Source organism: Branchiostoma lanceolatum, chromosome 18 (assembly GCF_035083965.1).
Source record: "Branchiostoma lanceolatum isolate klBraLanc5 chromosome 18, klBraLanc5.hap2, whole genome shotgun sequence".
NCBI classification, from domain to species: Eukaryota; Metazoa; Chordata; class Leptocardii; order Amphioxiformes; family Branchiostomatidae; genus Branchiostoma; species Branchiostoma lanceolatum.
The window spans coordinates 12,768,486-12,781,941 of NC_089739.1; the positions used below are offsets into that span (position 1 = coordinate 12,768,486).

At 42.1% G+C, this 13,456-nt stretch overlaps 1 protein-coding gene across 1 annotated transcript; it reads right to left on the bottom strand.

Annotated features, from left to right (window-relative positions):
- Nucleotides 1-400: 400 nt before the first annotated feature.
- On the bottom strand, nt 401-12,283 carry LOC136424003 (polycystin-1-like protein 3). The gene is made up of 11 exons (XM_066412402.1): nt 12,233-12,283; nt 11,497-11,652; nt 10,218-10,430; nt 9,480-9,638; nt 7,679-7,802; nt 6,740-6,867; nt 5,682-5,900; nt 4,269-4,376; nt 3,031-3,209; nt 1,628-1,693; nt 401-512 (listed from the first exon to the last, which is right to left on the bottom strand). The coding sequence occupies exons 1-11, from the start codon at nt 12,281-12,283 to the stop codon at nt 401-403; spliced, it is 1,515 nt and encodes a 504-aa protein (XP_066268499.1).
- Between the last annotated feature and the right edge of the window lie 1,173 nt (nt 12,284-13,456).

The following is a 13,456-nucleotide window of genomic DNA, read 5'->3' on the forward strand; positions in this document are numbered from 1 at the left end:
GTATACTTCGAGAACGCATTCTTATCGTGATAACTGCGTCACAATAGAACAAGTTTGCCTTACATTGATAGAACAAGTTTACCTTGCACTGATAAGTTTATCATACACCAATAAAGACAGCAGACATACTGTCGAAATGTTTGAAGAGGAAAACGCAAGGTTGTGTACCCAAGATAAACTATATACAATGTCCCTGTGAAGTTGAAATGGCAAGGTTGTCTTGTGGTTAGGTTTGTTGACTTATAGAATCTGAGGGTTCTGGGTTCAAATCCCAGCAACACTACAAAAACCCCATTGTCTGAGGCAATTGGCAGAGAGTGGACAAGCTAGGCTAGAGCTAAACTCGAATCTCTTTTACATAGCTTTTCATTGTTTCAAGTATTCATTTTACCCAAAGTTATTACCTTGAACTTTTTGCCAGAAACAAGTTGCGAAATGTCTTCATCTCCTCCGGTCCAGACTTGGGAAGCAGCCGATAGACCATCCCATCATCTTTGTCGGTAGCAAACCATCTGTGCGGTAAAAAAAATATATCAAGCAGGTGTTCATCTAATTAAAAAAAGATGGGAACTGGAACGGAGTGCCCCCAATAATCCTATACCCTGACCATGTGTCCCCTTACCCTGAGGAGCAGATTCTCTGACAAGAATAAAACTCTGATTGACCAGGGATACTCCTAGGTGACAAGTGGCCACAGTCTTCAACTGTGACTTGTCTGTCAGTAATTTTGACCCTCAGGAAGCCAAAGAATGCCTCATTTTAATCTAAAACTTTCCCCTTCCACACTATCCCCCGCTTGATCTCTCCACTCTCTTGCAATGCTCCCCCTTGCAATTTTTTGTTTTTTTTAAACCCTATTAAGTGCGTGTATATAGCTTTGGTGACGGATTTTCTTTCAGATAAGAGCTCTAGTCTTCAAGCACATTAAAGATCCCACTACACTTATCAAGAAGGATCTATTTTGGTGTGAGTGGATCAAATCTTTCAGTTCGGTCTTACACAGCTTGCACCTTAGGTTTTATGTCATTACCTGGGCCTGATACGGGTGTTCCGGACCGTGTGATAACTACCCGTATCACAAAGGGTTCGGGAGTTGTATCAAACAGGCTTCCATAGAATATTTCGAATGCATTTCGAGCGCGCCGGTTGCGCCGCCGCCGAAAATTTGAATACCGGATTCGGAAGTTGGAATCAATGGTGTTATGGTTTTGTTTTTGAGGACACAAAACTCCCTCGACTTTTGGCGCATTCTGCATTGAAATGTGTGCTTTCTCGGGTGGGTATGACATAAATAAAATACAATACGGTGTATTCCGCATCATTCTCGGTCCCAGCCCTCCCGTGGGTCGGATCGCCCTCCGGGCTACGGCCGTCGGGCGATCCTACCTGCGGTCGGGCTAACACCTCGGATGATACGGAATACCCCGTGTTGTATTCTATATAGAATTAGAACTGGTGTGTTGCACCTAAAGGTGGTTTACCGGTCATAAAACCAAAAAAAATTGTTTTTAAGTGCAAGCCCTAGCCAAATTTCTTTTTAATCATAAATGACAAAAATGTAAATCACGGCCATATTTTCGAACACATCAAGTTTCAGTTATAATGCACAGTAAATAATGTTCCTTACCTGTTGCAAAGGAAAAAGTGTGGCCTGTTGTTCATCCTGTTAGTCACTACAATTTGACTCAGGAACCTGGAAATATAAGGAGTATCTTAGTTTGTAATTTAGCGGTGTGTACATGTAGACAACTATACAATATAACATACCAGGTCCTATAATTCTACAGTACTATATTCAAAATCACTGCGGACATATATTCAAGCTTAAGCAAACACAACTAATACATCAACAAGAGAGAGGGATGTCCCTGTAGCTGACAACTGGTAGCAGCCTCACAGTTGAGCTCCTGGTTCTAATTAGCTGCTAACTGGGAGACCCAGTTCAATCCTGGGTCAGGACAGTTGTGGCTGCACCTGTCTTTAGGAAGGGACGTAAAATGTTCGAGGAGGCATCTCAAGAGCGTTAAAGGGGAAGGACTAGCAACCCATCCCTGTAAAAATATATCCTGCGACTGAGACAGCAAGGAAACTTGCTGCCCTATGTGCCACTAGATAGACTCCATCAGCCTCGGCGGGTCGCTGGTAAAATATTAGAAATTGGCCAAATAAAGTCAACTGTATGAAGGGGGTCGGCTTTGGAGATAGGGTCCAATATCCTCCATGGCAAAAGCCCCCCGGCAAATGATCCCTCTCTATAGCCGACGCGGTTAGTCTGGTAGAGACTACCACTAGGCACTACAATGGTCTGAATGAACGAATAAATATACAAGAGACATATACATTTTTGTACATCCCGGCTTTACAACCATCCCTCAACAGAGACGGGGGGCACCATAGACTTTCTGCAACACATGATCCACTGCTCCCCAAGTTTCGTGTCCTATCTGCATAATGTGACGTCACAGAAGCAGTGGATTGCTCATTCCTTGACAAAGACAGGAGTTCAACAGTCGAAAAGTCCAATTTTTGTGTTGGCAATTACAGTTCAACATTGATTCAGTAAGAGACATATAGGGCGTATTCAGTCACGTGACCCTCCCCCTAGCAACGAGCACTGTCGGCCATTTTGAAGTCCACTTGATAGTGGAGCCCTATGGAACTCTCCGTAGAAATTGCAGATGTTTTCTACGCCATTCACAAATTTCCCTTCAAAACGTTTTGTCTCATAATCATGGTGTTTTCAGTTGTTTCCAGAACCAACTGAAGACAAAATCAATGGACTCCGCCGGCACCTTTTAGCGGCCATGTTTGTAGGCTGGGGAAAACCTTCCCTCGCTCGTCAATAATGGGTCATTTCCAGTAGGTGAAATTGGATTTTTGTAGCGAAAAAGATGTGACGCCGGAGATTTAGAGACCGTCGGACACCGAGAAACTTCGCTGCAGGGATGGACCCCAAAATGGCCGCCCACGGAGGGCAAGGGTGATGAAGTCACGTGATTACGCCCTATAGATAACCCCAAAACATCTGACCAGGCAGGGCTGTATCCTCCGTTGTTGTGCCACACGCGGAGATGTGTCAGATCTCCCAACGGCTCCGAGGTGGACACCAGAAAGGAGTCCACGCTGCCCTTCTCAAATATTATCCTGTTCGAGTCGCTGAGTGTGAAAGGGGGACTCTCACTGTCTTCGCTGTAAAGAACGATGGTCACCTGTAAAAAATGAACGTGAACAATTACAAAACTTGACTGAAAGACAGAGAAATCAAAAAATGTACCAGGCATGGGGTTTCAACAAATGAAGGCTTTTCAGTAACAATTGTTACAGAACTCTTAGAGACAGGAATTCTTGGAAAGAAAGAGTGGAAAAAAAGAAAGACTTTCTAGATTCTGACAGCAAAACTTGAGAAAAACTTGATCAAAACTATCATACAAGCTAAGGAACCGTCCAGGGAGGAAAAACAGAAAAGATGGGAGGATAATGTAAGAGAATGGACAGGCATGACATTAAGTGAAACACTGAAACACAGAAAACCAAGAATGCTGGAGAAAACTGGATGTCAGATCTTCTGTGGTGTCCCAACGGTCAAATAGTACACTACCAAAAATTTTTTCTTGTTTTTTCTAGCTTATTCTTATTGTTTTCTTATGTTGAGAAAGATTTTCTTATACAAAGAAAACCAAGAAAATTCAAGAAACCTTCTGCGAAAGTCTTTGTATGTCAATTCTTACGCAAAGAATTTTATTCTTTTTTTTTCTGAAGTTAAGAAAATATTTCTAGCGTGATGAATTTTCTAGAAAAATAAGACAAATTTTCGTTCTCAGTCTTACAATAAGATTTGCTTTTTGTTTGGTCAAATGTGATATTCTTAAAGATTCTTTCCTTAAGATATTTTTTTTCTTGAAAATTCGAGAATAATTTTCTTGAACTTTCTTGGTTTAAGAAAAAAAATGATTAAAAAATCTTAGATGCAATTCTTGTTTGTGCTTAAAACAGGTATTCTTGTTTGTGCTTCAAACAGGGATTCTTGTATACAGGATGATATTCTTGCTGAGAGAAAAAATTCCTTTGTAAAAGGAAATACAAGAAAAATAAGAAAAAAAGATTTTTGGTAGTGTAAGACTAAGGGATAGATGAGATTTAACCCCCTCAGTGATACCCCTTTAGGGGTGGTTTGAGGGTAATGAAAAGAAGAATATGAGATTATACTTAGATGAGACTATGAATGACTTGCCAAAAATGATGACAATGATAGTGAAAGTTGTACCTACCTCAGCCGTTGTTCCAGCATTCCCCTTAAACCCTGTGTACACAGTGATGACGTACTGACAATCCTTCCTGGGATTCAGTCTGTGCCCGGGAAGAATTCCAACCCCGACCTGGAACAGAAAAATCATCAAAATTCATCAAATCATTCTTGAATTCAAATAATAGTTCATCAGATTCTGAGATGGTTATAATGACATGATAAAGACTTTATTTACTTTTGCCATACACAAAGAAAAGCGGTTGCCAACGAGCTTTCGATCAGTCCTCAATAAACTTTGTCACACGTCCGTTCAGGTCATGTGATTATCAGGTAGCGTGAGTAGTCCAGTGGTTAGAGATCTTGCCTCTGGAACTAGAAGCCCCGGGTTCGATCCTGGCTGCGTCGCTCACCCAACATGCGCGCTACCGGAAAGGGTTGCAGTCCTTAAGAGGGGACGATAAGCTGTGGTCCACAGTTCATTGTGCTTGTCGAAAAGAGCTGGGGAATTTCCCCAGTACAATGAACCTGTAAATACTGCTAATAGCGTCTCTCTCCTCTGTCACGACCGGTGGAAGATTAGCTCATCTGTTCACTAAGTTCATTTTGAGCTAAACTGGTACGAGACCACTTTCCTTTCCTTTTCCTTTTTTGACATTAGACTTCGAGTCAAATCAAACTTGAAAAGGATTGGGACAAGCTGCTGCCACCTGGCTATTTTGGGGCATGGACGGGGCCCTGGAAGTTTTCAACCTGAGTTAAAATCAATGCGGGACCTGATAACAAATAGGTGCAATGAGCTTATCGTGAGAACACCAAGAGGCACCCTTCTGGTGTCAGGCAGTTCACCGGGACAAATTTGTGGCTTCGGGGCCCGGCCAGGACTACATCCCTACGGTAGTGCTGCGTACCGGTACTGTGTACCGGTACTGTGCCGTGAAAATGGATTAGGTACAGGTCCAAAATACCGTATCATGAAGTATACCGATACTGTACCGAAATAGATTTACACAAAGTACATATGCTTATTTTGTGACTGATCTCCTAACCTCGTGGCCTCATGCACCACCAAACGTGACCAAAGTGACACCTTTACACAGCGTAACTAATATGCAACAGATCATTCAGGCAGGAAGGGAGTTTTGATAGCAAAGCCAAGGTTGTTTGGCGATAGGAAACCTAGTTATGGTCTTTGAATAAAGATACTGACAAGTTGAAAACATTTTATGTATGTTTCTGTCATCATTGAAGAAGTTCAGAAAAACACATTTAATTTTTCAAATTGTTTAGGTACAGGTACAGGTCCGGACCTGTACCTTAACCTTTGCACCGGTACCTGCACTTGTACCTGATGTTACGTTTAGGTACGCAGCACTACCCTACGGGCAACGGTGCAAATGTGACCGTAGCATGACTGACAGCCTATTATTTACCCCACCTTGCTTAAGTCCCTCCTGTCCTGTTTCCTTGCCCACAACACGCCCATCAGGTACATGCCAAGCACGGTCAGCACCAGGATGAGGCCTGCTGGGTTCTCCAGGACATTGACCGACAGTGCCTCTGCGATGTTGAGAGGGTTCGGCGCGACGAAGCCGCTAAACTTCGTCAGGTGGTCGCATCGGCAGTGGATGTGGGTGGCATTGGACATCATTCCTACCTAGAGGGTGGCAAGGTGGTCTTGTGGTTAGGGTTGTTGATTTCCGTTGTGTAGAATCTAAAGGTTCTGGGTTCGAATCCCTTAGGCAGGCCACAATATTGTGCCAGAGGTTTTGTACTTTCTGTCCAAATGAGACTGAAGATAAACAACACTTTATCATGATGATAAACGCTCAAAGCTGTTCACCTTTCTTACCGCGTGTTCAAAAGAATTTAAAACATTCCATCCTTTAGACAAATTGATTTATATTCTAGGAGGAGAGATCCCTTACTGTGTACAAATAGGTTAACGTATCAAAGAATGTTTTGCTTTGTAATGTAAAAGACATGTTAAAATCACCATAATGTTCATTATTCATTTGTTAATTCATTTGTATCCACTTATCCCAAGACCTTATGAAAGTTTCTGTACTTTTATCGTGTCAATAAAGATTGTTGTATTGTATTGCAATACAATTATATATTACTATCCAACAATCACAGGTGATTTAAATTACTGTAATTCTTCTTTTTTTTCACAGGCTGTAACTTTATGTTCACTGTTTTCACTGTCACCTCTGTACCGTGAACTTATCATCACCATGACAAAATTATTGTTATCATTTACAATTCCTACACACATCCGTTCTGTAAATCACTTGGTGCCACCGTGTAGTAAAAGTTCAGTGAAAATGTCCATTTTCCTTATACCGTGAAATTTCGCTACCGTGAAGATTAAGTTGATAATTGTATGATTATCATTACGTCAATGAAAGTCTCTATTCACCTTTTTCACCGAAATGTCAAAGGTCACTGGGAATTCTGAGAAGTGTGAAAAAGTTGAATAGAATCACACCTCACCTCACAGCCCTCACTGTGCCACAAGTGGATTTCCTCGTCAAAATAAACACAGGAAGTTTCGAAGATGTGCAGGGTAAAGTCTACAATGTATCCGCTACTCAGGTTCTGGATAGAGCCAAATTGCACTCCTGATAGAAAAAAGTAAGAAATAGCCTGTATTTTGATTGTATATTGAGTATGAAAGTACAAAGAAAACCTGTGTCTATGACTCTATGTCAAAAAAACTTATGGATCAACAGTTTATGTGTTATCATAGTAATGCAATTAGGGCTTTAGTACATGACATGTGCATTATTCAAATGTAGCTGTATCAGTCTGACTGTTCAACCACTTACCATTGTGACTGAAGCTGTGACCACAGAGGAAACTAGAATGGAGTTGATATTCCTCATTACTTAAGCAAATTCAGTCCCAATTTGCATAATTTGCATCTCAGTTTGTACATCTTTGTCCAACCTACTTGCATACCAAATACCATGAAAATCTGTTGTTCCTTTCTTCAGTTATTCTCCGTAGAAGATTATTATATTGTAGTTCCAGTGACACATACCAGGGGGCCCAAAATCGACCTTGACCTTTCTCCTCCCAACAACTACCCACATACCAAATATCATTACAATCCATCTACACGTTCTTCAGTTATGCTGACTTTAAGTATACGGTGACATAAACATATACACACGAAAACACACACGCAAACGCACGCAAAACAATATCCCCATGAAAAAGTATATTTATGGAGATAATAAATTAGTTTGAAATTGGTGGCAAGGTGGTCTTGTGCATATAGGGCTGCCGACTTAAAATCTACAGGTTCTGGGTTTGAATGCTTAGCAGGCCCCAATATTGTGCCCTTTGGAAAAGCACTAAATGTGTCTTACCGTTCATGCAAAACAAACAAACAAACAAACAAACAAAAATTGATGGTTTTGATAATACCAAGGAAATAGTTTGTCATGTTTTCCACATCAGCATTCGTGATGTCGATCTCCTGCGGGGAGAGCAGCCAATGGTAGGGGTGTGACGTCAGGACTGTTCCATTGATCCAGGGGATGGACACCACCTGTGTGTCAGGACAAAAAATGAAAAGTGATCTGGATTCCTTAAAGGAAGGTAAAGCAGTTTTATCCCCCGAAAAACGGATTTTAAAAGTCAATCTATTTAGTAATTTCTATACATGATTAGTTCACACAACACTATCACAATGCTGTATGCAAGAGTATGACGCCATTGTGATGTGAGAACTCACGGAAAATCGTCGCGCTACCGGCACGCCTGGAAAAGCAGCCATTTTTCGAATCCCCCGAGCGCGGTCGAACTGAGCCGACGCGTCACGAACGCTTCCGGGGATCTGATCAAATGCGTTGCCCCAAAACACATGTGTCTTTAGTCTCTCCCGAGTCTTTCTTTTTGTGACTGGTGTAGAAAACTCAAGGGGTGGCCCAGGCGGACGTTTTTCTCGTTGTTTTTGACAGGACACCAGCGGTAAGACATGCCACCGGAATTTTCCGAAACCTCGCCAAACCCTGTCGAAGACTGTCAGCGAAAAACGATTGAGTTGCACAGTTTCACTGGAGTTTTTGTGGCCTCGCGAAACTAAGAGTATCACCACTAGGCTCGTTTATGTGTGGTTTTAAAAGCTGAAGGTATGAAGTTATTAAGCATATGTGCTAAACAGTGTTAGTAGACGTCACTACCATAAAGATTTCAGCATTTATTCATTTCCACTTTTTTGCCGATAAAACTGCTTCATCTTCCTTTAAACTTGAGAATGTCAGGCAGAACATTTGTCAGAGTTAGCTCAAAAGTTAATCTGTGTTGGTAGAAAATTTTGTTGACCGTCGAAAATTTGGAGAAGCCCAATTTTTGTGTTGGAAATTACAGACTTTGTATCAGAGTGATCTCAATCCAGTTTTAGATCACTGGTCGTGACAGACCAGAGAAAATAGATGTTATTAATTAACAGCATTGACAAGTTCATCATCAGCCTCACGCTCTTTTTGACAAGTACAATGGACAGTGGACCAAGACTTAACGTCCTGTCCGAATAACTGCAGCCCTATCAAGTAGCCTGCCTGACGGGTGAGTGACACAGCCGGGATTCGAACTCAAGACCTCTTGGTCCAGAGGAAGGGTCACTAACCACTGGACTAATATTTATGCATCTTATGATTCTTATCTGTAAGTTGTCATATCTTTGATAGTCAAATCTAGCACTGTTAATCATTCTGTCGATTCATTTCTGTAGAAGATGACGAAGATATCACTGCTAGTGTATGTCCTAGCTGGAAGTGATTTCTTCCTCAATGTAAATCGTGCCCATAATTTTAAATCGATTGCAAAGTCGACAGTGGGGTCGTGTGGCGCAACGGCACAGCGTTCGGCTCAGAACAAAGTGGTCCCGGGTTCAAATCCTGTCATGTCACCGATCTTGTGCCCTTGGGAAAGGCACTTTACACGACTTTCCTCACTCCACACAGGTGCAAATGGGTACCTGACTTCGGTTGGGTAAGGTCATATTGAGGTCACCTGCTGGCGCCGAATTGTAGCCGCCCAGACCCTTGCGACAGTTCCACAAATGCAAGTGTGAACAGACTATGTATATGTTGTGTATTATGTGAAACCTGTAAACCCTGCATCAATTCAGCACTAGAAAGGCTGCCATTGCGGGTAATTTCTGACCAATAAAAAACATTATTATTAAAGTCAGGTGAGCGATACAGGTGGGATTCGAACTCACCTCAGAAACAGGCAATGTGGTTGTCCAGTTGTAGTCCGCGGGAGTTGGGGGCGCCTCCTTGCGGAGAAACATGGACACGTCCTGTGGGAATTGCGTGCTGTTGAAGTCCAGACTGAAGCTTAATGCCGACTGATTCTTCTTTACAAAGAACTGGAAAAACTGGAAAAAGAAGTCAAAACAACAATAAATATAAAATAATGTACAGCTCAGCTAAAACATGAGGTTAAGCTGGAGGTACTAAGTTTAAATCCCTTCATTACAAAGGATTGGAAAAACTGGAAAAAGAAGACAAAGCTAGCAACAGTTCGTTGGTTTCGTTTCAAGGCATCCTCATTTGAGGTGAAGCATGATGATTTTCCAAGTAGCTAGTGGTAGTGTAATGCGGCTTCGCTACGGCTCGCGTTTTTGACCAAGCACACCGGGTCACCCCTACTCTTCTCGAGAAGTGTGTTGGGTTCTTTAACGTGCAGAGGTTTGATGCTTGAGGCTAATGCCTGAAGCTCCCACATACATGGGGCCGCCGGCTTTACGTCACCATTCGAAATGACGAATGCAATCTCTTACAACATGTCCGAGCTCGAGTCGAGCGTGCATTTTGGAGAGCGACAACAGTTTAGAACATTCGAACTCGCGGCCATCTTGTATATCATGCTTTTGATTTACCTCGTCCGATCAAAACGAATGCAAATTTAGGATAAGCTTAGTCATATCTTGCAAGTTTGTGATCAAACAACTCACAGACAGACTGCCAAGCGGTTCAGACGCCTCAAAAATGTACATCGAGTCTTGCAGGCTTTCATTCTTTCTCCTGGTTATGATGTCGTTCGGCTCAATCAGTCCAGAAACAGGAATCGTGACGTTCCCACACTTGACGTGGAGGCCTGTGACGTCGGCGCGAATGATGCGAGAGTTGTTGGAGTATTCGAACGGGTTGAAGTTCGACTCCAGGAACTGCAAAAAGTATCAAGGACATTTGTCAAATTGCATAATCATAAAACGTGTTCAATGTCAATAGTGCCTTTACTGGCCTGTACATAATTATTAGAAGACAGCAAGTTCAGGAGCCTGGAGTTTTCTTTTTAATAATAATAATAAAGGTTTATTGGTCGGAAGTTACCCGTGCAATGGCAGCCAGTGCTGAAGTGCTGCATGGTTAATAATCATGTGATACCGAACAGATAAATATTTGCTCCACACTTGTACTTTGTGGAACTGTCGCAAGGGTCTCGGTGGCTGCCATTCGGCGCCAGCAGGTGACCTCAATACGACCTTCCCCAACCAAAGTCAGGTACACATTCCCACCTGGGTGGAGTGAGGAAAGTCGTGTAAAGTGCCTTTCCCAAGGACACAACATCGGGGCATATCGGGGTAAAAACCCCGATATACCCCGATGTTGTGTCCTTGGGACCTCTCGGTTCTGGGCCAACCGGTCACTGCTTACCTGCTGACGTTTCAACACCAGCTTAGCCGCATTTGGGATTGTGTGCACCACCTACATCGGCTACTTATAGGAGCGAGAAGCAGTACTCCAGTCAGAAGCTCAGCTGAAGACAGTGTCTGACAGACACCGAAACGTCAGCAGGTAAGAAGTGACCAGGTTGTATAAAAAGATAACTCCAATATCCTATGTCCTATGAAATTATTTTCAGAGAGCATGTTCGGGTTTTCTTTTTTTCAAAAACAAACAAGCTGCTATGGGGTCCAAACCTACACCGCTTCTTTATCACATCACAAGCTATCTGCCTCCAAAAAATCAAGACCACAGCACGTCCATGTCAAAAGATACAATAATTGAAGTTCTGCTGCGGTACCAAGGTCACATACCAGGGGGCCCAAAATCGACCTTGAACTTCGGCTTTACAACACCTGCCCATATCAAATACCATCGTAATCTATCCAGAAGTTCTTGAGTTATGCCGACTACAGTAGTCCGGAAACACACACACACACACAAACACACACACACAGACACGCCAAAAACAATATCTCCATTTTTCATGGAGATAACAAGAGTCACCTGAACTCCAACCGTGTCACCGGGGCAGGCGCCGTTCACGAGGGAAGAAAACGAGGGAACGCGAACGAGGGAGTTGCTCCTTCCACCGGTTCCGCCAACAGTGTACACTTTCTCTGAGGGGTCGTCCTGGCTTTCCCGCTGGATTCTGACTTGCACCTAAAGAGTTTGAGGTTATTGAGATTAGTGATGTGCCTTAAGACATAAAAAAATTTGTTCTAAAACAGTCGATAGAGCTTAGATTACGCATATCTACTCTGATACTTCCCCTTAAAGGCGTATATGTAATTCATTTTTTCAATGTAAACTGCAAAGAACTATGTAGAATATTTAGTAATCCTATTATAGCTTCCCAGACTTTGCAGAGAGGACAAAAGAGAGCTACAATAGTTTACTATCCACACTGCGCCATAATCGGATCAACTTAATATAAGTTATGGGACAGTGCTGAAGTCGCGCGGAGAGAGCCGAGTCCCCGCAAATGGGCAGTTCTTGTGTATCAATGGGAAAATCCAGAGCTATCTTTTTAATCCCTCTCTAATCACCCATCCTGCACCCATACTGAAGGGTCGGCCCCAACCGCGCTCTCCGTTGTTACGGATGGCTCCGAATGAAAAATGAAAAGGCCACAGTTATAAGGCGCGTATGCATTATATAGTGTTGGTTAATTAGGTTATTTCGGATGACCAATGGTAGCGCAGTGTAAATAAGTGGTGGATACCAGGCTAGTAGAACATACCGTAGACATGGCAACGTCAATGAATATCCTTTGTTCTGGGTACTCTGGCATCCGGTTTATCAGGTAGATTTCATCGAGGACATCCAAGGCTATGAAACCGATCGTAGTAGCTTCTTGGTTCTTTGTGAGGGATACAAAATGATTAAGGTGCTGCAGTACATTCAAAGCCATTTCCTTTACTAAATAAAAAAGACTCTTTTTACTCAAGTTGACAACCAGGAGATTTATTCCACCGTCGTTTCAATGACCATCTGTCACCTTCTTCAAGGAAATTCTGACTGGTTCACATAGCAACGCAGCACAGGTGTTGCTGCTTATACATATTAATGAGATGCATTCCCAAATGTATTTCAATATGTACAATCACAGGGGATGACATCACTATGCGGTCCCAAATGTACAGAAGTGTAACACATACACAACTATCTATCAAAAAACAACGCTTGTTATCTACTTCTTAAGCATGTGGTCCCAAACGTGACTGAGTCTATATCCGATCCCCCCTCATCAAGGTTCAAGACTGGAGGGGTTTCCTGATCCATACAGCCCCCTTATTCCAACGTGTTAGTCTATTGTCCGCATTACTATGTGAACCAGTCAGAATTGCATTGAAGAAGGTGGCATATGGTCACCCAAACGTCGGTGGAATAAATCTCTTGGTTGTGTAAAAAGAGTCTTTCTATTAAGATGTACATGCATGTGAATCGAAAAAACGCAGTTTTTAAATACATATTGTCAAGTCTTCCAAACTAAACTAAACTAAACTAAACCAAACTAAACTTACATTCATAATGGAATCTCATATTTGTTGATAGTAATCATAATACAGTGCTAAACTTTCTTCCAACAAATAAGGTATTCACGTATCAAATTTCAACGACCACTGTCGCCTTCTTCAAGATCATTTTTGGAAGAAAGTTTAGCATTGTATTATGTATTAATTGTCATTGCATTAATAGTCCATAGTTTTGTTTTTACTTTGTAGTGTTAGAATGTAGCTTTTTAGTTTCCCATGTTTTACATTTTGTACCCTCTAGACCATGTTTGCATTGGTCATCTGTGCATTAAGCGCATCTGGACGGGACTATGCAATAAAGACTATTATCATCATTATCATTCTTATCATTATAAACTTACATTTTGTAGGTTATCGGTGAATGAGTTGTCTTCTTGGTGTTCTGATAGGGCCATTGTTTCAGAAGCTTTGAATATGTTCACAACACC